The sequence below is a fragment of the Oculina patagonica genome, chromosome 5 (genome assembly GCF_052425735.1).
Source record: "Oculina patagonica isolate OP01 chromosome 5, crgOcupat, whole genome shotgun sequence".
NCBI lineage: Eukaryota > Metazoa > Cnidaria > Anthozoa > Scleractinia > Oculinidae > Oculina > Oculina patagonica.
In genome coordinates this window covers 25,472,297-25,499,796 of record NC_135762.1, presented here as the reverse complement: position 1 = coordinate 25,499,796, position 27,500 = coordinate 25,472,297, and the positions used below count along the sequence as shown (strand labels likewise).

At 40.3% G+C, this 27,500-nt stretch overlaps 2 protein-coding genes across 2 annotated transcripts in view; one reads left to right on the top strand and one right to left on the bottom strand.

Annotated features, from left to right (window-relative positions):
* LOC144653540 (dual 3',5'-cyclic-AMP and -GMP phosphodiesterase 11-like) overlaps window positions 1-27,500 on the top strand; it is a 260,413-nt gene that overhangs the window by 166,966 nt on the left and 65,947 nt on the right. The window lies entirely within an intron of this gene.
* Window positions 26,176-27,500, bottom strand: part of LOC144655081 (DNA damage-regulated autophagy modulator protein 1-like) — a 6,935-nt gene continuing 5,610 nt past the window's right edge. The window contains exon 2 of the mRNA XM_078515300.1: window positions 26,176-26,634. Coding sequence (XP_078371426.1) covers window positions 26,176-26,634 — 459 coding nt within the window. The remainder of the gene's footprint in view (window positions 26,635-27,500) is intronic.

Here is a 27,500-nt window from a genome sequence, read left to right as displayed (position 1 = left end):
TTAATCATCATCTTCATTTTTCCTTAATGTTATCTGCGTGTAGCCCCCATCCTTGCCCCTTTTCAGTTCATTGTTTTTGACACCGCAAACTTCAATGGAAAACGTTTGAAACTCTTTATAAAACGACGCAGCGTAGATTGCCAGACACAAACATGCGACCCATTCCCCCGCGCTGTTAATCACGTGCAAGGCGTATCCACCGTCGCTTGGATGCCATTGTGCCGTATTTCCACTGAACATCTTGTCTGAAAACCATTTAAAGAAGGGATATCCAACTCCAGTGAAAGTCATGGTGCAGGACACAGCAAGTCGAAAGACGAACATGCACTTGGAATTGAGGCCAACTTTGACCGCGTGATAGGTAATAATGGTCTGGAACCAGTAGTAGAGTACTCCGCTGACAAGCAGTAGTGCGGTCCCGGCGTCATGAAGTTTGGCAAGAGAGAATCCAGTTTTGATTTCACCATTGACGTCGAGGCTAGCCTAAAAAAAAGGAAAAAAAAATACAAACTGATAAGGAGGAAGATAGGCCACACCACATCATTTCCTTGTGACAGCCAAACATTCCATAAATTGACGTTCTAAGTTTAAAGTCGTAATATATTCCTTAAAATAGGAAATAAACACTCCATGAAGTTACCGGTAACACGATTTATCAAAATTCGCGTTAATGATTGATCATTTGTTTCATACCATAGAATTGTAGTAATGACCTATCAAAGTATAAGGAATGGAAAATGATAAAACCGTTATCAGCCACCTTAAGTCGCGTTATTTTTTGTAAGCGTTAATTTCTGCGACATTATTTAAGTGGAGCGTTAATTTCAAAGACCTTAATTCCATTCCAAATACTGGATACTGTCCGAACACATATAGAAACTAGGAAACATTATCCTTCTCTCCTCTGTACATTATTTTTCATTCTTTTACAATGTAAAAGCCTTAAAGATATGTCATCTGCAATATTTCCAGTTTATTCTTGCTTCAGAAAAGCGGTAAGGCAGCCAAAATATCGAGACATCGAAAATCGGCTAAATTTTCTTCATTTTGAAAAATTGCCCCGTCCCTCGTGTTAATTTCCTTTATTTAAAGAAATTTTATCTCCAATTCGCGTTAACCCTTAGAATCCTAAGGTTCTGGTATTTTTAAAGCAGTTTTCTGGGCTTAAGCTAATCTGTCGAATTTCGTGATTGCATATAAGAAGCTCAAGTAAAAATGTGTGCTGTTTCAAAACACTGAGGGCTCAAATTTTCATTGTGACGTCAGCACTTAGCCGTTGCTTTCTTGGTAAGCGAGCATACGGGCTCGAATCTAGCGAATATGTCGTTTATAAGTGTTTTTTTCGAGTCATTTTCCACTACAGAAGCCCCCAGGCTGGCATCATTAAGCTAGAATGCTGGGTAGAGGCAAACTTCTGAAAGAAACCAGAGGTGAGAGATGATTTGACGATGATTGGAACGCCAGAAACATTTGTATCGAAGCTTGGTGGTTCATGAGTTAAGTTGTCTCTCTGGCCGTTCTGTGGATGGATTCCGAGACCTGCCAAGGCAATTTGGACAACTTTTGACTTCCAAAGAATGCGTTCGGTGTAGTATTTTGTTGGTAGGATTGGGTGGCTCGACACTTATAAAAAATGTATGAAATAGAGGTGAGTGGACTTGCATTACGCCGAAACGGCTGTATTACCCAGTCATTCCTTTCGGTCACCAATAAGGAAATTACAGGTTTGCAAGCATTGCTCTAATCGAATGGTAATTGCTCAGTCTGTTGAAAGATTGATGAGAAGTTTTCATAGTGAACGGAAAGAAATAGGTTTGAAGTTTGCTGCAAATGTACACTTTTGGATTCGGAATTATTTTTTCATTAAAAAAAATTGGAGACAAAGATGTGCGTTTTTTGTTGTTGTCCCATGAAGTAGAAAACGGGCATTTTCGGATTTGCTGCAGAACAAACAACCATATACAACGGAAATCTGGAGCTGTAGTCAGTTAGTTGGCTTTTAAAGCTTCGAAAATTATCACTTTGCCATAACGAGGGCTCATTACTATCATGTGTCCAGTTATGTGAAAGCTGCAGATTTTTTTAATTACTGCTGGTATTTTCCACGCACATATGCGTTGTTAGGATCTAAAGGGTTAATGTAAGTCGCGTTTATTTCAAAGACCTTAATTTAGAGGAGCGTTTTTTCCTATATAATAAGGAAGGTACAGTCGAAGTTCTCTTAACGGACACTCTCGTAAGCGGTCAGCTCTACTTACGGCCGCCTTGGTTGAAACCCCGTTTTAACTCCCATACAAACTCTGTATTTTTACATTCTCGTAAGCGGACATTCCCGTAAGCGGCCGCGGACACTTTTAGAGATTGCGACTTAGACCTTTTCTTTGTTTTTAAGCTTCCGTAAGCGGACACCCAAAAGAAAATCCTGTTAACAGCCTCTATATCTTGTTTTTAACAATCAACTTCACATCGTTGTTCGTCACAATGATTGTACAGTAACTACAGTACAATGTTTCAGTGCTTGTTATGTCGTCATCCACGTCCGTCCGGTTATTGTTAGCTGGGCAAGCTCCCGTAAGCGGCCATCTATACCCTACACTTCTAGTGGCCGCTTACGAGAACCATTCTTGTAAGTGGCCAGCTCCAGTTGCGGACACTTTTTTCGCGTTCCGAGGGTGTCCGCTTACGAGAGCTTCGACTGTATATATTTTTCTTAAATCGATTCTAGAACTGGACAATCGATCGGCTTGAGAAATGAAAAGTACATAATAAGTTCTCCATTATAATGGTAGACTTGTTCACGATGAAAAGGAACATCTGAACACATTTTGCAGTAAGGAACACAAAGCTAGACCTCCCACTTGTTAACTTAGCCGGTTGGACTTTTTAAACATTGCTCCGCTCGCCAACGCTTTTTTCACCCTGTACCTAACATTTTTGGCCTACACTGCCAAACTTGAAAAATTGCATATGCTGTGGCGTTGCCCTGCTGTCGTTCAGGATCTTTTTTTTTTATCTTTTTTAAACCAAGGAAAAAACATCATCAAGAAACATGGTGTTTAATGGTGATTTTGATTCACTCAAGTGGTAGTCAACACTATCGACAACTAAGTTTGAATTATGTAAGAGCAAATAAAGGAAATTTTAATGATATTACTTTTCACGCCCTTTTTACCTTCAGCGTATTTCTTTTTCGAAGGATTTGCTCTAAAAGCAGGTGCAAAACACCTATACATCTAGTTTTACGATAACAAAAGATTGAAAGAAATGTTTCAAGTCAAATGGAGAATCCTTTTTACCGAGAAACATATTCGTCACAATAGCGACCTTTTAATGCGCTTTTGAGTTTGCGATAACATGTTCTAAACAAGCTTCTATGAAAACAACAGTAGTCATGGTACATTTCCAGTACAATGCTTAGCAAATGAACTGCAAATGACACTTCTTCAAACGTTGAATATGAAGTGAGGAAGGAAAAGTGAAATTTTCAGGCTTAAAGCTACTTTTAAACTTACTGGCACACTGACATGCGATTTTGAGCTATAAAAAAACATTCTAGTTCATCGCAGACCTTCGAATGTTAGAAATTTCTCTTAAATTCTAACTTAGCAAAGATAATTACAAACATTTATTCTCTTGACGGAATAATGGTATAAAGTTGTTTGAATTGCGAAAAATGCAGCATAAAATAATGTTTTTACGTATCGATAAGACGGAATACATCTCATACATGTTCTTAGCCAGTTTCACGCCTAAGAGAGCCGTGCGTATTTCCGGGTTCGGAACTGAAAAAATCTTTATCTCATTAAGTTTGGAAAATATTTACAAATGAATAGCGCGAATTATAAAGCTTTTGTTATAGCTTTTGCTCAATCGCTTTTTGCCTAATTGCAACAACTTTTTGCTCAATATATAATTTGACAACATGAATGGTACCATAGTAGACCTCATTTAAGTTCCTATCAAAAAAAGCCGCTTAGAACATTTCAACTCAACGTTTAAGATAACAAATTAAACAGAGAACAAGGAACGTAAAAGGTGTCAGAAAAAAGAAGGAAAACATTAAAAAGTGAAAGGAAATACAGAAGGGTCCCAGTATGTCGAACTCTAAAGGAAAATGAATACTTGTTCGGGATACAGCAACGGGGCTTTGAAATAACGAACGTGCACATTGAAAACAAGAAAGAAAAATAGGTTTGATTTTATCACGCTTGAATAGGTAAATACTCTGTAGAAAATTGCTGTAAAATTATAGAATTCAAAGAGAACTGAACGGAACTAACAAAATTTACGTAACAAACACTGCTCTCTAATGTAGTACAGCCGAGCTCGATTTCACAGTTCGAGGTAACCAAGTTCGAGCTAACGGGTAAAAGTCTTGTAAATGACTGAAAAAACTCTAGTAAATGACTCGCTATCTCGTACTTTTTGTCCTAGATAGCAGGGCCTTAATATATATCTACCACACATATGCGCAGGGAATGACCAACTTAACGTACCTCACGCAAAGAAGATTGAATGTTCGCCACTACAAGAACACCAAAGAGGCACGAAATCCCAAACGCTAAAGCAACCTTGTTTAACTTCATAACCTTTTGTAGATCATCTTGCTTCAAACTGTGCTGTACCACTGCATCAAGCAGAAGATAGCGAGAGAATAAGCACATGAAACCAAACAACGCCACGAAGGCCATCATTAAACCGAAGATTGACCCCTCTGGTTCGTGCCCATACTTTGCCGTCTGACTGATGCTTGGCAAAAACGGGTACACATGGTTCAACGACACGGCTATGATGTATGGAGTGAAGATGGTTACACAGATCCAAAGAGGCCACAGTACTGGCAACAGATGAACGGACCGCGAAAAAGTCACCATGGCTGAGCATTTGTCAGTGTGAGTTTGTTTTCCCGCATTCAATGCTTTTAACACCAAATATTGACATGCCTGAATCCTTTGTTAGTGCAATTCTCTTCTGTATTCAATTTTTAAAACACCCTAACACCCTATCACACTTTTTATTTAATGATTCATAATTACCCTCGATGTCCACGATAAGAAACATCCTGACACCACACCACCCAGGGTGAGTACATGTTTGACTACATGAAGTTCCCTGGACGGAGAAGAGTGTAGAACAGGCCTTTTTGGTGTGAAACAGAAAGTACACACACGTTATGCACTCAACTAGTCAAAAAGTTTACGGAAAGCGACGGAAAGGGTGCCATTCGCCCTGATCACCAGAATCCAGGAATGGCTTTGCCATTTGCTCGAAACGGTGTAGGTTCAATTTCGAAATAAATGGCCACAACTTTTAACTGTTTTTCTCAATGTTGGTGGTAAAAATTTTTTCTATGGTTTTCAGTGGTAATGTATGACTTCTAGCTTTCCGTTCTCTTTTATGAACGCCGTCGGAAGAAACTGAGCATTGATCATGAGTTGCAGGGGTTAGAAAAATCGATTTCTTTCATTCTTTCGCTTATTGTTATCTTGAGGGACATGATGCAGTTTGTTTCCGCCAAAAGCCTTTTAATTTCAAGAAAAGTTACACTATCAGTTTTTTTGGTTAGCGTCTTAAATATAAAACGGCTCAAGTTAACCCAAAATTGACTTCGCTGTCATAAACTCTCCTTGAATACACAAAATTAAACAAGCCGCACGGAGAAGTTTGAACACTTTTTCAGTATTAACAGAAAAACAGAGATTTTCAGGTATGTGTTTGATGGATATCTAAATGTGTGATAAAACAAGGATTGAGAAACTTTGGAGTTATATATTGAATAGTAATGCCGTAGAAAATGTTTATTAAAGTTCTCCTTTTTCCTACAGTACTTTGTGGGGCCCAGTTCTTCGCCGGGTCCAGTTCACGGCCACTTTGTGTTCAACGCGTTTTTCATGCCTCATTTGTATTAAAAAAGTTATTTCTTCAAACGATAGACTGATTCTTGTGCTCTAATTATCTTGAGAGTGATCCTCCAACTCGCTATAGAAAGCTCAAAATTCATGGATGTAGTTAAATTCGAATTATATCTGAAAGACCATACCAAACGAGCTTATTTGTGGCATGTGAAACGTAGAATAATTAACTTTTCGTTGAACCGGACTTTGAATTTTTTCGTGCGACTTTTGCGTATTTGCCTATTCTCGGCCACCCTGCTCGCTATCACAGCATAGCGCTTTGGTTTTTAATATAATTTCATCTGCTGTTGCTAGAATGAAAGAAAGAAATGTTTTAACTCTTGTCTTATCTATTATTTCTACAACACCTAACATAGGCAAGCAACTAGGCGCGTTAAAAACCTTCTTTTCTAAGGTAAAACAAAGCCTCATAAAAATGATCTGGAATCAACTTAACATAAAGAAGTTTACAGAGTGATTTATGACTGTAAAAATTAATTGAGCTTTTTCATACAGAAAATTGAGCACACACTTTTTGTTGGCCGAGAACTGGGCCCACAAATGGAGCTTTTATTTTTATTATTGCTCGGGCAAATTAATTATTGACCGGTCGATAGCGTTACACCAAAAAGCTGAATGATGAAGCTAGCTCTGTGAGAAATTGTACGTTTCTTTGATTATTCTGAGGAAAGAAATACAAGTTTACGTCTGAAGTGGCCGAAAACTGGGCCCCATACTGTACAGCTAATTCGAACTCGGTTATTTCGAACTCCCCGTTATTTCGAACTAAAACCCATATCTCTTGAATTTGCCCTTCAGTCATTTACTATCGGCTATTTAAAACTCCCACCATTTTGAACAATTTTTGGTTTTCCCTGACGGTTCGAAATAACGGGGTTCGACTGTATACCCGCTTTATGTGTGTCGCCAAACTGTTGCTGTAGTTTAAACTTATCATGCGCGCGTAATTTGTCGTATATTATATAATTTATTCATTTTTATCTTAAGTTCTTTTCCATCTTTGAAGTCATCATTTTGGTGTTACAGGTGTTATTGTTGTATTGTATCGTCATCCTCGTCTTTTTTTAATGTTATCTGCGTGTAGCCCCCGTCCTTGCCCCTTTTTTCGACTTTTTTTGCTTGTTTACAAGCAAAAAAAGTAGAATAGCGTTTACCTGGGCCAAAATCTGAACCGGAAGGGATTGCATTCTTGTTAACTCTCAAGGGACTGTTTTAATTTCTCAAGGGAATACTTTTCGCTGTGGGTGATCAAAGCGCGTGACTTGTAAAGTGTCACTCTATAGCTGTGCTTCAGCACTTCCGTTCTTGTAAAAAAAACGTGACTTGTCAAATATAAGAATAAAAAACGTGAGTAGCCCAAATCTTACGTCACATAACCAATTAAGAATGTAAGGGGTTCAGCGCTCGAAGGCTGCGAAGTTTAAAACGATTAAGAACGCAATTTTTACTAGTACAAGTCTTTAGGGGCTTAATTTAACCTAAAATCACATAGCGAAAACAAAGACCGCTTGGACATGTCCAAGCTATTTAAAACTACCACTACGTCAGACCCATGTCACGCGATCTCTCGCTTGTAGCTATAAATAATCATTTACCTAGTTTCAGTTTGAAAACTCTGCGCTCTGTTTGTGTGAAATATTTACTGTTGTGTTACTCAAGCGTTTGGCTCGGAGCGAGTACAAGTCGACACACTTGTAAATTAGGAGTTGTGGCACAAACCGTGACAACTCGCTCGGCTCGCCCAGGCTCGCCTCGCTCCTTGTCACAATTTGTGTCCACAACTCCTAATTTACAAGTGTGCGCGGAACGCAAGACGCCTTTCTTACCCCCCTCGCGAAACTAGTTGCAAAAAAAGACGTTTAATCCCAGAAAACTTAAGAAAAAGAAAGCTGCAATCGTTATGCAAAGCATGGTTAAAACTAACAAAAAAATCGGGAAAGCAGGCGTGGAAATGGTAAAAAAAGGAGGAAAATGTGAGTGGCTTTCACATTCCTAACTTCCTGAAGCAGATTCGCCGGACCCGACAGTGTACCAATCGTTGTATGGCGCCATTGTATTAAATTACAACCAACCTTTAATTGCTGTGCCAGAAATAATTCCTATTGAACAAATGCTCTTATTGAGTAAACGAAGATGGGAAGAGGGAGAACTGGAGAAATTAACTTGAATGTAAAGAAAAACTTGAAAAGATCTCGTGGAAAAGCGTTTACAACCTACAAAAAAACTAAAGAAAATGAAAAACAAATAACAATCTTTTTAACAGACGAGCTGATTGAAAAATTAAAAAAACTAGACAGCAGTGTTGTCGCAAACGTTTTAACAAGCTAAACAAAACTTGCACGCTCCGGTGAGTGCATAAATTATTGAGTAACACAGGAAGTCATTGTTTACCCTGTGTCAATTACGTGGGAAACCCCCTTGACGTAATCTAATTGTTTTTTTTTTCATCTTGAATATTTTTAGCCTGAAAACAACTTAAACTCTTTGTATGTGTTTTTTGAGAGCTATGATTTATTCAACAACAATATTTAATTTGACTAACATGTAAATATACCGTGAAATATTGAGCTAAGAACTTTCTAGCACATAAAAGAACAATATAAGATCACGGTAATTTTATTCACCAGGCGTCATTACTATTTTTAGTTAATAGGTTATTTCCCGATGTAATGACGTCTTTTGTGACCAATCACAGTTAAAATTATAACTATATATTATTCACATAAGCTTTTTTGTATTACACAAACAATTATGGCCGATGTATGGAGACGTTTATCAAACCTTTTTAATCGAAAAAAGAAGCAAAGACGCAGCTTACGGACATGAATCATTTGGAAACGACAAACTAGGATCTGATTATAATATTTTACATCAGCTATTCGTGCCTTCGCTTCGCGAAACCTTAGCAATTACGGACAACAATCAGATGCTTGGTCGTGAAGTTTGGTCGCAAGGTTAAGTATATCGGATGCTTGTAGACGTTTTTCAAACATTTTTCGATCAAAATTAAGAAGATTTAACTCAGTTTATCGACATGAATCATTTGTAGATGTCAAACGATAGCCTAATACAACTAAAGCGTTTGCCAAACTTGACCAAGATTTGCCAAGTTACAAGCCAAAACACGTCATCACTTTGGAATGCAATCGGTTACGCGTAACCCGAATTGACCAAAATCAGCCAAGTTCTCAAACTTGACAAAAATCGGCCAAGTTAAAGCCTAAACACGTCATCACATTGGAATGCCAATGGGTTACGCGTAACCCGAATTGACAAAAACTTGCTAAGTTCACAAACTTGACAAAAAACTTGTCAAGTCATCAAAGGACAGACGCCGCGCGGCCATGAGATGTCTGCCGTTGTCAAGGAACAATGTACCTTGGATACCGTGGCCATAGATGTCCGCCGTTGTCAAGGAACAATTTACCTTGGATACCGTGGCCATGAATGTCCGCCGTTGTCAACGAACAATTTACCTTGGATACCGCGGCCATAGATGTCCGCCGTTGTCAACGAACATTTAACTTAGCAACTGAATAAAATTATTTTACTTAACACACTTGTAATGTTTATTGATTGCTTATTATATCATTAAAAAGCTGTTGATTTTGCATAAGTCTGACGCTGTGGGACATTCACCCACACACACAAAAAAAATTTGCATGCATTGTTCAGACAAGCCCTTGACTGTGGGGATTAAATCAAGTGTTTGTTTTTTTTCTGATTTCGACTCGGCTGAAAGTCACTTTAAGCACGCTTTAACCTTTTATTTTGCCTCGTTCAGGCAAACAACAACCTCTCTTGTGATGTCTCGAACATTTTTTTGCAACTCGAACGACAATGCTTCCATCACAAAGTAAACGACAAGATGAGCGCAGACAATCATTCTTTTATAAAATGAAAAAATGTTTTATTGGACTGAAATTTTATTTCGAAATGTCGGTGGCACTTTCGAGAAGTTTTTTTTCCAATCTTTTGCGTTCTTCTCTCTTGATTTCTTCCCGAATTTTTCCGATGTCTGGCTGGAGTGAATTTGTTTGTTTTTTTGCAAAGTTTGAGCGTAAAGTATCTTTAAGTTGGCGATATTTTTGCATTTCTCGTGTGATCAGTTGAAACTCTTTGTCAGAAACAAGATTATCATTCAGAGCTTGTGAGACAGAGCTGTTTATCGAGTCATGTTTTGCAACAGCCAGAGCGAGGATTCTTGAGTGCTTATTAACTTTACGTTCAAGCTTTTTGTTGATAACTGACAGGCCAGTGGAAGCTGCGCCAGATATACCTGCTACTGCTGCAACAGGAACGCCGATAACAATTCCAACACCAGTAAGTGAAGTGGCAACAGCTCCAGAAGACAGAGCTGCCGTCACGGCGCCAAGACAGACCACGGAATAGTGAATAACTTTCCGGACTTTTTTATATTTTTTTAACACAAGCCTGTAATGCTCAGCCTCAGCGGATATTTCTTTTTCAATTTTACTTATTTCAGTCAGCCGAAAATTCTCGGCATTTGTTGGGAGGCTTGGATAAAGTTGTGTTTCTTCGCGATCACCATAAGCAGGGGCACTCGGGAGCACATTAGCAGATGACATGGTCTCGTATACATAAAAGTTATTTTTGTATTTAATTTAATTCAATTCCAACTCATATGTAAGATTTGTGCCGTTAAAATCGAATGGCTTTCCATTCTCATCTCTAATCCAAAGAGTCAGAGATGATACATTTTCTTCAGCAGAAACGTCGCGCAAGACGTTAAAATGTGTATTTTGGTAATAAACTTTTTCATACGGTTTTCCACGTATGTCAAAAAACGCTAAAAGGCTTGATGGCTTACCATTTAGCAAGCTTTGTTGCTTGTCGATAAGGTCACAGTTGATGAAGTAATTTTTAGGATTTGAAACATTATTTACCTCAATTGTTTCAAAAAATTCCTTTTCAATACTTGCGTAATTCTCAAACCCAGGCAAATTAAAGAACTTAATAAGACTTTCATTCAGTCCAAAAGCTTTTAAATTGGGCTCTTTTGCTTTTATTATCAATGAACGACCTGCAATGCCTTTTGTTACAGAAAACATGTTTTTCTCTGGAAATCCTTTTTCAAAAATACTCCCAATGTCATCGAGTGAGAAGTTTCCTTGCCGTATATAACGCGCCTTCTCTTCCTTGTTCACTTGTTTATAAAAAACTATTCCATCCTTTTCCAAACTATTCCAGCTGTTGTAAAGAGAACAACTTAAAAGCCGGATATAGCTTGGTTTTGGAATAGGCTGGTCAAAATAAACAGTGTTCGGATTTTCTTTTGTGGTAACAGTCAGCACAACCATTTTTATATTAAATAAAAATAAAAAATGTTTAATATAAAAGAGGACCATGGATGCAAAAACAAGAGGTTTTATGAAGTGGATGAAAACCCCAGAAGCAACTACAATTTCTAAAGCGGCAAAAGACAATGCATGGAAACCTTTTCTTGCAAAATATCCAAACGCTGACCGAACAAAATTTGTTGCACAGGTTGAGTTCGCGTACAACCACACAGCAACGGCAGACATTTATTACAAGGCAGGGCAAGGCCATTTGATAAATGTTTTTGGCTCTGACAGCAAATATTGGAGCCCAGAGATGAAAAAAGCACTGGGGGTGAATCAAATTTCAGGCGGTTTTCCACAACAGCTGTCACCAAGCGGCGCAAAAGGCTCATCTTTGCCAATTCCAGCTGTTGGATTTCACGAAGCCGCACCAAGTTTGAAAAAAATATTTAACAGCCAAATAAACATCTACGTCACACCAGACCAATATTTCACAACGAAATTAAGAGAGATTTTTCAAAAAACAAAACTGAAGCATACATCAGGAAAAGAGTCAAAAAGGTGGCTTGCTAGCCAAAATATGGCCTATTGGCCACAGCAACTTAACTTTGCGGTATGGTGCGCGACAACAGGCTGCGGTATAAGTCGAGATATTTTCGATGAAGAGCACTCAGCTCTCAGCTTGCCACCGATTGTGCGAAATTTTTACCTTTTTCACGTTTATTTCACGATAAGGCGAATATTGTTTCAGATGGGGGGGATTCAGAGCGTAAGCGCCTTGCCTGGCGACCCAACGTTTAGCCAGTTTGACAACAAGTACGACGTGGCTTCTTACAAAAGAATATGCGCTGAGTTCGGTGTCGACCCGTCAAGCGATTTCCGTTTCACGACAGGCGCAAACCACGGACTTGGTAACGTTTATATCTGGATTACTAACATTGGACCAAACAAAACTGGAGCAAAATACCCCGATTACGATAAATTTTCGGATGAAGGTGGAACTGCAAGCAAAGGTAACTTGATTCAATACATCGAGCCAGACGACGCTGCATATGCACAGGCAGACTGGTTTTGTCCTAACGGCACTGAAGGGCTTACTCAGGCAGGTTTGTCGAGAGTAAACCAGTCGATAGAGGCTTTTGTCTACTGTATTCTGGGTTCGCAGGTCAACGTTCGAAGTAGCATACTTGGAACAGGCGGCCGTGCAAAGGAAGCGCAAAGTGAGTTCCTCGTGTTGGTTGAAGACGCTATAAGGCAACCTGATCTGGCAAAGTCGGTCCAAAGATACCAACTCGCCATCGACCAGGCTAAGGTTCGGCTTAACCTTGCAGTCTGCCCAGGTGCCTGGCTTATGCCCGCTCGAATGGTGATAAACACAGAAAGCGTTGTTGGCTACAATAACCAGCTTAAGCAGGCTGTTGTTGGGATGAAATTAGGAGTGAATGATGAGGTTAATAAAGCTACAAAAAAAGCAGCTCTTAAACTGATGGCCGGAGGAAAATCAAAAATCAACCCACCAAACAGCCACCCTTCAAATCCTATACACAAGAGCGCCACAGCAAAAAAAAATCAGGCACCCGCCGCAAGCGCTGCTGAAACACCAGCTAGCAACGCGCAAAGCGCTAAAGCTACGAAGGCCGTAGCCAATGATTCACACGAAATAAACAAAGCAACTGTCGCTGTTGGCGCGGTTGGAGCAGCAGCTTTGCTCTACACCCTTATGCGTTAACGTCTCTTTTTGATGTATTTTTCAACAAGAAAAGCAACCACAGCAAGGATAAGCAGCCAGGTGTGCTCTGCAAGAAATCCAATTACTTGACCAGCGGTTTTGAAAAGAAATTTCGCAATCGAGCCAATGAGACCAGGCAGAGCTGATGCTACCTTTGAGCCAATATCACTTAGGCCTTTCCCCAACGCTTTGCCGGTTGCCTTCAACGCGTTTGTAATTGTTCCAATAACAGAACCAATCGTGACACCAGCAGCAAGAAGTATTGCTGTTACTGTCACGCCATATTTTTTGAAGATCTCTTTGATCCTCTCACGAAGTGGAAGCGCCCTTTCTCTTTCTGCAATCTGCGTTTGCAAACGCCCGAGCTCCTCGGTTCTTTCCGCAACTCTTTCTTTCGCGGCTTGTTTGTCAGTGGGGGATGCATTCTCATCCTCTATAACAGCTTGATCTTGCTCGTTTTGTTGTTTTATCTCGGCTTCTTTTTCTTTTAAATCATCCAACCCTTTTGTGTTGTTGAGATTTTCTTCCAAAGTGTTTCTTTTGCTCTCTTGGGCAGCGAGGACTGCCCTTAGTTGGTCGGCTTTTTTTTGTTCTTTTGCCTTATCTTTTGCCAGTTTTTCAAGAGCAGCAACTTCTTTTTCTGAGTTTTTTACATCAGCTTCAAGATTTTTATTTAATAGCTTAAGTCTTTCTACTTCTGATTTATTTTCAACAGCTGACCCAAGTTGATCAATAATGGCGTTATTTCGCTCGATTTTTATTCTTTTTTTTTCTACTTCTTCGATGGCTTTTTCTTTTTCTGATGCGATTTTTTGGCGCTCTTGAACTTGGATTTCAGATTCTCTTAATCTTCTATTGGTTTCTCGTATTTCTTCATTTTCTTTCTCAATAAGTTCTTGTGCCATTGGTCCAAGTTCTTTCCTGATTTCTTTTGTAAGACTTGGATTTAGCTGTTGTTTACCACCTGTACCCCTTTTGGTGGTGAAAAGGTCATATAATTTTTTACCAGCTCCGGCCATTTTTACTTGTAATCTGCCCTTTAGACTGTAAGAAGCTTCAAGATTTGTTGATGAGCTTTCTGGAAACACCCCTTTTAGAGACTTCCATGCTTTTTCGCTCATTGATTGCGCACTGTCAAGCAAAGGTGTTTCTTCGTAGGATGTGTCTGGCAGCCCGCTCTGTTCGTGCTGCATCGTTTGCATTTCATGTTGTTCACCCCCATGGTAGGGTGTGGATGCCTCCCCGGGCTGAAATGGTCGGGTTGTGTCGACCTCTTGTTCCTCTTCATCATCGTTATCACTGTTGTGGTCAAGATCTTGGTCAAAATCAGGGTCCTCGAATCCAAAATCACCACCACCTGTTGCCATCGCTTAATTTATATATATATATTTTCAAATTAAACTTTTCAATTTAACAATAAAACCAATCGAGAGATGGCTGCTGTTCAAGAAAACCTTCGACCGGGACGCACAGAGAAAATACTCGGCGCACTGAAAGCCGAGCGCGCGGTAAAACGAATCACTTTTGACCGCACAGAAGCCAATCCAGAGGAAACGTTGTATGTTTCAGTGCCCAAGCTGAACGAAAACGAGGTCATTGTGCCTGGCTCGCTGGCGCTGCGCTTCAACATCGACTTGAGCGGAGGCCATGCCAACAACTTTCTGGTTGACAACGTCAGCCGAGCTCTGGTCGACAAGTTTGTTGTAAAGTACGAAGGCACCGTCGTGCAGGACACGGTGGGCTATGACATCTACAAAATATTTGAGGATTTTTTCCTTTCGCAGGAGGAGCGCGACGACAGGGTGCCAGAGGGCATTCAGAGCGAGGACCTCAACAAAATTCGCTCAAATGCTGGCGATAAGAAAACTTCAGGTGTGGACGCAGAAAAAAAGCTGAATGAGATATATGGAAATAAATACCGCATCCGACTGGATCACCAGATTTTAACTGACCATGGGGCATTTTATCCTCAGGCACTATACAACGATCTTGTGTTCGAACTGAAGCTCGCGGCAGCCGAACATGTGGTCAGAGGCTCAGATACAACAAAACTAAAATACAAGTTGACAAACATCCAGCTGGAGTACGAGATGATAAGAAGCGAGGAAATTGCAGATGAAGCGTTCAGCGCTTATTCGGGCGGCAAAGAGTTCGCTTACGACCACATCCAGCGTGATAAAGTGACGACTTTTGCAAAAGGCTCCGACACACGTCTGAATCTAAGGGTCAACCCGCAGAGGAGGTCCATGAAAGGTATCTTGCTCCTATTTATTGAGCAATATAACAAAGGTGCAAGGAGCTCGGAAAAGTACATTAACCCGGACCTTACAAAAGTAAGCATCACTGTCAACGGCTCGCCAAACATGCTGTACAACAACGGCATCGAAGGAATGGACATTTGGGGAGAAGTTAAAAGATTCTACATGAAAGAAAAAAATAAAACGCAGCACATGACTATGCAAAAGTTTTACACAGAAGACAAGTTTGGCCTTCTTATTGATCTGCGTTCCATGGCTGACCACTCGATGCACGGAAGCGGCACGCGCCTTGTGAACACAAAGGACGGTGTCCAGCTTGAGCTAGAGAGGAAAGCAAGCGGCTCAGGTAATTTGAACTGCCACATTTACGTAATCAGCGACGCCCAAATGAATATAATTGGCAGGCAGTTAGAATCTGTGCTTTTATAATTTTTTCTTTGAAAAAGTGTACCTTAGGTACATATACGAACGAAGATGGATCCTGCCAATATACCCTTCAACGCCCTCATTGTGGGACCAACAAACTCAGGAAAAACAAGATACGTGGTCAATCAGCTTTGTGGCCCTTTCCGAGGCAAGTTTGACTACATCGTGCTCATCTGCCCGACGTTCGCGCACAACAAGACTTATTATCGCTTTGCTGAGGAAGATATTCGATTTTTTGTTTTCATTTGCGAGCAGCACGAGGTGGAATCTTGGTTAAGGCTTTCAAGATTTCTTTTTGAGGGTACGAACACGCTTATCATCCTCGACGACTGTGCTGCTTCGAAAGATGTAAAAGGAAGAACAGGGGAGTTGGTGAATCTTGCTTTCTCTGCTCGCCACGCAGGCTTGAGCATATGGGTGTTAACTCAAAAATTGACAAGCATAACATCCTCATTCCGCGAAAATGTTGCGGCAATCGTTTTCTTTTACACCCCCTCTGCCAAGACCACGAAGGCAATCTTTGAGGATTACGCTGGCGAACTTGCCCATGAGGATTACAAAGAAATCATTTTAAAGCTAAAAAAAAATAAGTTTTCGCATCTTGTCATTTCTCATCGCCCCCCTTACGGCACAAAATTTTCTTATTGAACATATTTTTTAGAGTAATAAATGGCTGACCCGTTCGCAACTTCTCCTCCCGAGAGCGTCAAGGGCGCTGCAAGTGAACAAGAATTAGCTTCCGTAATGGAACTGCTAGGAGCTGAACCAGAAAGTACAGAAAGCGCTATGGCACTCATTCAAGGCCCTGACATTCCTGCTTTGCGTGAACAGCTTGCAATCCTTGTTTCAACAGGAAAAGCCAAAGAAGCAATCGGTGTGCAACTGACACACGAGCAGGTGAAGCGCTTGACAGATAAAGAAGTTGAAAAGTACTTAAAGAGATATGAGGCATACGTTGGATCCAAAACAACCGACAGCTTGATCGACAGCTTTATTTTTCTTGTAACTAAAGTCGTTGGTATGGCCGTAAATATCAAGGACGTCAATGATTATCAGAAGGAACTCAAAAACGACTACATTATCAGTAAAGAGCTGTCCACTTTGGCAGGCGGTCTGGCTTTGAAATGCGGCCGATTTCTTGCCGTTGCAAATGCTGCGCTCATCACAACAAAGCACATTGATTTAAACGAATTGACAAAGTTGCAAACCAAAGGGACTCTTGAGTCCCAGCGCCATGGCGCTGAAACACTAACTACTGAAGATTTTTCTGAGCAATGCTAAGAAAATGCTAAGTAATTACTGAACAATGCTTAAAAATTGCTGACCAAAAAAGTTTGCTGAGCATTTTTCATTTAAATATTATTTTTGTCTCATTATATAATGGCTGAGCTCGAACAACGTGAATCACAAACTCCGATCGCTCAAGAAGAACAGAAACAAGTTACTTCAACAACTCCAGCAACAAAGCCTGCCAAAAATCCAAAGCGAGTGGCTGCTGGCAAGCTTGCAGCTGAAAAAACAAAACAGGCTCGTGAAGCACAGAAAAAAGCTGCTGTCGAGGCTGCTGCAATAATTGCAAAAGAAAAGGAAAAGAAATCTGCTGCTGCAAAGCGAAATGTAACACCACCGGCCGTAACGGAACCAGCTCCGCCCGAGGCTCAGCCGCAATCAAGCGGTCTCACCACAAATCAATGGATATCTTTGCTTGGTATCGGCGGTGCAATCGTTACAACTTATGTCAAACGCGAAGACATCAAAGCCTTTGTCAACGAAAAAAGAAGTCCAACATTTAAAGCTCCGCCAACTCTTATAACTGATGACACACCAGTTACAGCAGAAAGTATTGGAAGGGTTGCAACGCGTTCTTCGGACACGCCTTCGACAATCCAAAATGCCATTAGACCTCGCAAACAAAGAGGAATCCGTCCGATGGATTAAAAAATTTCTTTTGAACATTTATTTTTCATTTATTATACCGACAATGTCCCTTGGTTTTATTCTTGACAGCCTTGTTAAAGGTGCAGCTATGGCTGGTATTGCATTACTTTGGTTTGAATTTTCCAAAACTTGCGTTAAAACCACTATTCGGGTGCAAAAGGATGAGGATACAATTTTTAAAAGAGGTATAAAAAAAACAAAAGAAGTTGAATCTGGTGAAGAAGTTGCAAACTTTGCTTCGCAAAACGGTGAAGAATAAACAAAAAAATTTTTCAATTGAATATTTTTTATTATTTTATACTGAACCGCCATGTCCGACAACAAGCTCGTGAAAACGCTCATGGATGCCGCCACCATTACAGGTCTCGCCGCCGGAATCGGCTGGGCTGCCAAAAAAGTTGTAAAAGAAAACTTCACATCCGACCCAAGCAGCAGTTTTATGAACTATATAAAGTTCACGGCTGTCATGACAGGCAGTCTTGCCCTTAAACAATATCTAGAAGACCAGAAAATTCTTCCCACCAATTAAAAAAAAATTCTCATAATATAAGAACAAATACACACAATGGCCAGCGTAGCGATTATGGCTGGCGGAGCTATCTTGAACGCTGCTGCTTTCATTGGCGGCAACTATCTTGCTCGAGCTTTGGGTGGCGGAGATGACGCCGCTTTGAAAGAAAAAGAAAGACACGACAAAGCTCTCGAGGCTTACCAGGCAGCTTACGCGAAGTACTCTCGCGACCGCACGAAGCTTCTCGACTGGATCGAAACCAACAATGAGATCAAACAGCAAGCGAAACAAAACTTTACGAACACAGACTACGCTTTCAAACTCTACAACCAGGCACATCCTGACAAACAAATGATTCCTCCGAAAGAACCCAAGTTCTCTGATTTTTATCAGCCAAGCGAGCAGCAGAAACAAGGTGAACTGATGTTTGTTGGCGCAGGCGCTCTTGCTCTTGGGTACGCTGCCTTTCGGTTTCTTTAAACGTTTCTTTTTTTTCTTGTATACGCATGGATGCAAAGATCTCAAAAGTCTACTATAGCCCCCAGGGCTATTGGAAGGGAATTGCTGCGATAAAAAAATTAGCCGAGGCTGCCAAGGTTTCCGAAGATGCCGCAAAAAAGTGGCTAGTTAAGCAGGCCCTTTGGCAGATCTACCTTCCGGCACCACGATACGTTCCTCGCCCAAAATTCGATGTTTCTTCTCCAAACGCGGTCCACCAGGCGGACCTTCTTTTTCTGCCACACGACAAACTGCCGCGAGGGCGAAAAGTTTACAAATACGCGCTGACTGTTGTTGACGTTGCCAGCCGATTCAAAGAGGCCGAGCCTTTGACCTCCAAAGATTCAACTGAGGTTGCAAAAGGTTTTCAGACAATTTACAGGCGAAGTGCACTAAAATGGCCACAGATGCTTCAAGTTGACCCTGGTCGCGAATTCATGGGAGCTGTTACCAAAGAAATGGAAAATCACAAAACCTATATTAGACGCGGGCGTGTTAACATTCACAGAGATCAAGCTATTGTTGAACGTTTTAATCAAACACTGGCAGGGCGCCTGTTTGGCTATCAGTACGGTGTCGAGATGACCCTGCCATCTGGCCAGCGGTCGACAGCGTGGGTAAAAAGGCTACCCGAAGTTGTTGCCGCTCTGAACAACGAAGTAACCAGTCTTACTGGAAAAAAACCTGCTACTGCAATCAAAGAAAAGGCTGTTTCGTCCAAACCGTCCTCAAAATATACAAGGCCTGTTGGCAAGAAAGAAAAAAAACTCCCCTCTCTCGTTAATGTGCGCTTTCTCTACCAACCTGGCGAGCTGGAAGGCGGCGTAAAAAGGGCTACAGATCCGATTTGGTCATTAAAAGTCTACAGCATTGAAAGGTCTGTTACTAAACCTAATCAGCCAGTGCTTTATTACTTGCACGATGGTCCAAAGCGCGGCTTCGTGCGTGAAGAATTGCTTGTTATTCCTCCAAATACACAGTTACCACCAAGCACTTAGTGCTTGAGCCCCTTGGGCTCAGAAAAGCTATAAACGTTCTGTTTCGCAAAACTTATACCCGTAAGCATTTGTATGTATTCCGTCTTCACATATCCATCGCTTTGAGTCAAAGGGGGACAGCGATTTTTTGTTTACCACTATTGAATACATCTCGTGGGCATAGCTTCTTAGCATGTGCATTTCGTGAAAGCTTTCCTTGTTTTGAAAAAGTGTATCTTTGAAGTTTTCATGATCTATTTTATTCTTTGTCACACACTCTTTTACCCCCTTTGCTTTTTTTATATTTTTTTTGTCTTCTGTCATTATTGAATACATTTTTGGCCTCAAACAAACACACTCTGAAATTAGTTTTCCTGCGCATTCGTCTTTCATTTTTCCCAACACCTTTTTGTTTTCGTTTGAATGAAGTGAATGCTCTTTTGGGTAGTCGCTTGTGTCGTACTTGTCAATGTTTTTTGCCATGTCCGCGTAAACGTCTTCTGTTTCTATCTCAAGCAAAAGGCTGTCTGTGTCTGTATACAAAAGCTCGCAACGCTCTCCGTACTCCTTTTTCAGATGGTTGTAAAAGAAGTCATACATGCATAGCTTGCTTACGTCAAGGATGGTCATGCCTGTGTAGACCGGTTTATTAAGAAAAAGCTTACTTTTTCGCATGTCTATTCCAACCAGATCGTTTGAAAACATCACATGCCTTGAATACAATGGGCTTGCAACTAATTTTCTTATTTTCTTTTTTTCGTCGCTGCGCACTATTCTTATGTCTACACGGTTTCTCAAGTTTTCCATTGTTTTTCCAAAAACTGAGTTATTCATTAGCTTGTAAAAGTTCTTTTCAAAGACGCTTTTCGCTTCTTTTCGGAATTCTGTGTTCATCCGGATGTACGGCTCCATCCACGCCTCTTGTTCAAACTCTAAGACCCTGTGCACTTTTTTGAGTTTCATTCCCTGTTTTAGATAAAACTGCAAGTTTCGGTAATGCACGACGTAATTGGTTTTGTCTTCAAGAGTTAAAACAAGCTTTTCGGTGTCTGGCGGGTGCAAATCAAGATTTTTTATTGTTTTGTTTTGGTAAGGCGAAAACATTTCTTTGTTTATTTTCTTTTTCTCTGGTGCTAATGGATAGCTGTTGTGGGCGTCATGCAGCTCTTTCGGGTATTCTAAGTCCACCTCTAAAATCCATCCAGCTTTTGCAAACTCTTTTTTCGTCATTATTTCTTTTTCTGTCGGCATAACCTTTTTCCATCTAAAACCACTTTTTGGGAGCGGCTTGCTCATTGCCCACCCGTAAAGGTTATTCGCATCGAGGTAAATTATGTATTTTTTTGGCTGGCTCGGGTCAAATCCCTCAACATAAGGGTTGTTCGCCTTTGCATATCTCTTGCTTACCATCGAAATTCCGCCTCTTAATCCCCTTTCAACAAAAAGATGCATTTCATAGTCCGTAAGTAACTCAAGCTCCACGCCTGTCTTTTTCAAAAGTGCGTCCCAAGAAAGGCCTGGCGTCGTGTAATAATTCGCGGGATCTAACCCGTACTTCTCAAGACAGATTTTTCGGAAGTTTTCAAAAACGTCAGCCAACAGAGAAACGTCTGTCTTAACGTACAAATCGTGGTAGTCGCCCAGGGTCTGGCAGCCAAAGGTTTCCCACACGTTTTGCGCGTGTTTGTACTCTTCATCCGTTATGTTCTCATCATTAAGTTTGCTGTAAAACTTTTCTTTTTCAGGCAAACTTGTTTCGCTAAATCTTTCCCATGAGTCCATGTATTCGTAAGGATAGATTCCCTTTTTGCAAAGAAGTTCAAAACTTTCATCAGACTGTGTTGAAATAGATTTTGTTATATTTAATGACTCCTTCGGTGTCGCTGTTACAAGTGAATCAAGACTTCCTTGAAGAAAGTTTAAGCTGTCAATAAAACGCAGTCCGCCAAATGAAAATGTGATGTATTTTTCCATGTTGTTTGCGACACATTTTACCTCTTTCTGTGCCTCTTTTGAAATCTTTGACATTGCCTGCATTAAATGGTGCGCATCATAGCCCCTTAGGTTGTGAAATACAACTGGTATTTGGACATTTTTTGGATTTATTCTCATCATCAAGTTACAAATGTTGTGCGCGGCTCCTCGAAACTTCCCTGTTATGTGGCAGTGGTCCTTTACCACATCTTTGTAGTTCGGCTGGATAAGCGGCTTGTGGCACTTCAAACATTTTTTTTGGTTTTTTGCGGCCACTATGTGTGTGTTTTGTGTCAGCTTTTTTAGCTCATAGTGGTGTTCGGTACCAAGGCTTTGCTCCGCTTTTTTCGTGCTGTAATAACATTTTTTGTGAAGCTGCCCAAAGTAATTAAGTTCACCATAATACCCAATCCAAACCGGCAACGAGTCTAAAAAGTTTTGTTTCATCAGCGTTTTTTCGCAAATGTGGCAATCGGTTGCATTTTTGAATTTTTCCCAGTCTTCCGAAGTCATCACAAGGGGTTTTTGCTTTGACAATTCAAATCTTATTTTTTTCTCTTCACTTAAAAGGCAGTTCAAAAACACTTCAACGGCGTTTTCACCCCTGTAAACGTAAGGTTTTTCGTGTTTGCCGTCGCTCCTTACAACTGTGTAAGCAAATCCACATGCTTCGTGCTGTTCTGTCTTTTCTGTGTAGCTTTTTTTCTTCAAGTCTTCTAGTTCTTCTCCTTTATCTTTCCTCTTCTGGCGGTCCTCGGGCGTTTCGCGTTTACATCCTTGCATCTTTCTTAACAATGCCTCAAAGTCGGCGTAAATTACAAAAGGCGCTTTCATTTGTTTTTGATAGTTTTTAAAAGAAAGAGTGTTTTTCCCCTCTTCCGGCATTTCGATTCTTGTTGGCCTGCCGTTAACTCCATTGCAGTTTTCTTCGTGCTTTTCGAGCAAGTCTGCTCTTGTAAAACCGGTCAAGCACATCATGCAAAAGTGTTTTTTGTTGTGTGATTTAGTCTGATCGTAGAGCAATGCGCTTACTCTTTTTATAAAACAGTAGTGCTGAATTAATCCTGACTCAATTAACATAAGGTTTATACGGGAAATGCTATTTTCTTTTTTGCTTGTTCTGAGAGGTATCACACAGTCGTCTTCCCATCCAAACACATTTATTGCAAGGTTGTTGTTTTTCGCCTCAAGCCTGTCAATCTGCTTTAGAGGCGTTGGAAAATCGATTCCATTGTAGTTTATTCCGTCGTCAACTGGGTATCTGCTTGTTCTTTGCGGATTTTTCCCATCTCTTGGCGGAAATAATGCAGCTCTCAAAGCCCATTTCAAACATTCGTTATCCCTGTTTTGCACGTTAATAACTGCTTTTTTGTTTGCCAATTTTGGTGGTAAAGGCAGATAACTCCCCCCTCTCAATGGCTGATAACGCGCGACATTGATATACGCCATTTCTATTCTTTCAATTTTCCACCCCGAGCCCTTCTCTGACCAAGCCTCAATTTCTCCCTTTGCTTTTTCGATAAATCTGACAAACTCTTTTTCGATTTCTTCTTTGGTGTTTTTAGAAAACACGTGCGGTTCTCTTTCACTGAAATAGTGGTTCATGTGTTGCGTAACTCCGTCTCTTTGTATCGAAAATTTAACTTCAAGTCCAAAGCTTGCTTTTAAGCTTCGTAAGTCATCAATTTCGCTTACTAAAAGATCATAAAACTTTTTCTTGTCTTTTCTTGCAAAAATGTAAAGATCTTTGTTGTTTTCGTTAGCTTCCGGTATGTTCATTTTCCATACACGGAGCCATTCGTTAAAATCGTTGTGTTCCAATAAAAAAGACAAATTTCTTTGGGGGTTTCTTTGAAATTCACGGAGGTTTTCCTCCATCATAGCTTGCAAAACTTCTGACGAATATCTTGCGGCAGCCATCTGTTGCATATACTAAAGAAAAATATTTGTTCAATTGAAAAATAAATCTAGCACACAGGTGGCGCTCTCTGTTGCTGCGGGCCGTTAGAGGTGCCGCCAACGCCTTTTTTGCAACTCGTTTCGCGAGTGGGGTAAGAAAGGCGTCTTGCGTTCCGCGCACACTTGTAAATTAGGAGTTGTGGACACAAATTGTGACAAGGAGCGAGGCGAGCCTGGGCGAGCCGAGCGAGTTGTCACGGTTTGTGCCACAACTCCTAATTTACAAGTGTGTAGTCGTACAATTTACCCGGAACGTGTTAAATATTGCAAAACAACGACTTATTTTCTGGATATCCCAATTTTTGTTTTGAGTTTACGGTATTTTGAGAATCGAAACGTTATCGAAACGTAAGTTGCAAGCTCAGCAAGAATGTGTCAAAGCACGGGATTCACGTCATTGCGTCAGGGGAATTACCAAAAGCTTGTCGGAAGACGCTAAACGGAGAAACACAATGGGATAGCCTTTATAGTCTACTCTTTATTTTGGCTTGATTTGGCTTTCTTTTAAATGAACTGGTTTGGGTTATTTTATTGAACATTCGGAACAAAATAAATATTTGCATGCTAAGCAGGCATTTTTCCGGCTAGGCATGTGGTTTTAATAAGCAAAAGATGACGTGCAAAAGGAAATTCATGTCACGTTCACTCCGTGACTAACGCAAACACGACTTGTGTGTTTCTCAAGTGACTGCTTTTCTAAAGATTTTACTGTGCGGCGCCGTGCCTTTAATTTAGCCAAAGCACTGAAAGAGGTCAGGAGGTCAAACATTACCCGCACGAACACACTTAAACGTTGCTAATAGTTAACCAAAAGGAACTCATTTCATGACAATTGATTATTTCTGATGAGTTGCACAATTTAGAATTGCAACATCATCTAGCAAAGCGCACTATTACTAAAAATAGATTTCACCACAGTGAGTCGTGAGTCGGACAACAATTTTAGTTTTGGCAAAGGCTTTGTATGGAGGGGACGCATTCTTGACAAGAAAAAAAGGGCGAGAAAGGCACAATTTGAGGCCGAGATTCTCGAAAGGCTCGAAAAATGATAGATTTCAAACATTTTTGCTTTAGTAAGTGAAAAACAGATTGAAGGTATCCAAAAAATGGCCCAAAATTGAATTTATTAGTCGAAGATCCGGTAATGACACCTTGATTTCCACTCGGCAAAATTATTCAGGCTGCCGAGAAATTTAAGCGGCGGATAGTGAATTACTATCGAATTATATAATTGCGAAGGATAGCACTTGTATGTTTGCTTCATTTAGGCACCGGAAAGATCGTCGGTTGCAAGAAGTTCAGAATTCTTCCCGAATTTGACGGCACTGATCGCCGGCCATCCGATCTGTTTCGACACATGATAGATAGAGGGCGAAAATATTATGCTAAGAACAGTGTAAACGCTTTGCATTTCTCATAAAAATAAATGTTTTCTTTCAGCAAATCCCGGCAGCAAATCGGGCCTTTATAATCCATTCAATAACTGAGAGTAAAACATTTTACACATTTATTGAATAATCAGAATAATCGCTCTGTTTGACAAACCTTTTGTTTCAAACCACGGTTTGAGCTTTCTACGTTGCACAGGTAAGGCTTTCCGAAGTCCGAGCCAATCTGGCCATGGTTTTGTGAAACAATCGCTAAATATGCCTCCAAAGTGCCCGCCAACCATACATTGCTCTTACAGAGCGGTTTGTTTGTCCGAATTTTGACTCACACCGGGGGTCAAATTCTGTGACGTCATTAGTGCGCTTCGCTAATTGCAACATCATTAAATTTATAAGTGTTTTTGTAGCTTTCGAATAACAAAATGTTTTGTGAAACATTTGAGAAGTAAAATAAGCGATAGGAAAATAGAACAACGTTTCGATGACGCCATGTCATCATTATCAAGTTAAAACTATAATACGGAGTTCAGGCTTATATAGTGATCTAGGGTGTGATAATATATTAGCATATTAAGATTTATAAACAGTTTAGCACGCACAGAATCTGATTGCGTGTTAAGTTTCGGCTTTATGTTTCTAATAATTACTAGTAATTAAACAGTCCAACTTCGTGCGGCATTTCTTTAAAACAGAAAACTGGTCTTGTACATTGTAGACTTGCAGTTGCTGGTCTTCTTTTAAGTGTCGGTTTTGTAGCCTGTTGTGAAATTACTTCCGGTGGAAGCAGTAAACGTTAAACGTTTCTTCCGTTCAGAAGTTAATACATCGCCATTAGAAAAATAAACAGCAACTGTTTTGCTGGAAATGTAGTCGTTAGAAATGGGATGTGTAGCCGTAAGGTAAAGAATAACGAGGAGAAGCGGCTTTTGGTAATATCCAAACGAAAATTTAACTCTCAATGTGGGGTTAAGATTGCGTGACGAGACAAAAGGTAACTCTGTCGTGCGTAACCTTTCCTGCGATCAGGCGTTATTTTTCTGCATTAAGCCGAGTAGAAATCTTTCTAACTCGAAAGGAAACAACTATTTCGATTAAACATGTTAAAGGCAAACGTCAAAGTTTACCTTTTTTAACCAAGCCAAAGTATATGAGTCGCAAAGCACCCAGCCGTCGCGACTGACAAGTACAGCATTTACTCCGCGAAAATAAAAAAAAAAGCTTGAACTGAAAGACGTTTGAATTCTTCCATGATATGTTCGAACAACAATGCCCAGGATAAACCTTCTACTCATACTAACTTCATGCAAAAAAAGTCGATATCTCGAAGAGATCTTTGATTAATTCATTGTTTTTAACACCGCAAACTTCAATGGAAAACGTTTGGAACTCTTTATAAAACGACGCAGCGTAGATTGCCAGACACAAACATGCGACCCATTCCCCCGCGCTGTTAATCACGTGCAAAGTGTATCCACCGTCGCTTGGGCGCCATTGTGCCGTATTTCCGCTGAACATCGTGTCTGAAAACCATTTAAAGAACGGATATCCAACTCCAGTGAAAGTCATGGTGCAGGACACAGCAAGTCTAAAGACGAACATGCACTTGGAATTGAGGCCAACTTTGACCACGTGGTAGCTAATAATGGTCTGGAACCAGTAGTAGAGTACACCGCTGACAAGCAGTAATGCGGTCCCGGCGTCATGAAGTTTGGCAAGAGAGAATCCAGTCTTGATTTCGCCATTGACGTCGAGGCTTACCTGAACAAACGAAAAAAATATATACTGATAAGTAGGAAGAAGAGACCTTACCTCATTTCCTCGTGACAGCCAAACATTACATAAATTGACTTACTATAAGTTTAAAGTTTAAACATCGAAAAATGTAAATGGTTATATATTTCTTAAACTCATTTTAAATAATTCTTTAAGTTGTTACTAATGTAAGCAACTTTATTATATAAACTGCAGTGGTATAGCGGGTGGTAGCAAATCAAGAAAAATGGTATCACACATGTGTGGATAAAAATGATATCCACACATGTGTGATATCCTTTTTGACCAATCAGCTCGCAGAGTTTGCCGTGTTTCAATGCTCAATGAGCCAAATTTATCGATATTAAGTCGAAAAATCTTCGGATCTTCTTCGGCAATCTTCGGGAAACTTCGGACATTTCCGGAAAAGTTCGGGAAATGTTCGTAATCATTCGTACGACCTTCTGACAACATTTTAAAAATCTTCGGAAATCTTCGTAAAATTGTCGGAAATCTGCTTCGAAAAATCGTCAAAAACATCGTAAGTAGTAGGTTTACCGTAATGATTCGATTTAGCGCCCGGGGCGCTTATTTTATTTTGGCACCTCAAGGGAGGGCGCTTATTCGGGACAGGGCGCTTATTTAATTTTTTGAGAAACAACCAAATGTATCTAACAATAACAGGAACTGTAACAGTTAGAAATGGTTAAAAGTTCAGTTACTTTTAAAATAATTGTTCATTTTAACAGTAAATATATACATGAACTGTACGGTGAACGGTCAGGAGTTTATCTAGTTGACGTCAGTGACTTCAGTAGGGGCAGTTATCTACAATAGGGGCACTCTTTAGAATAGGGGTGCTTATAAGAATG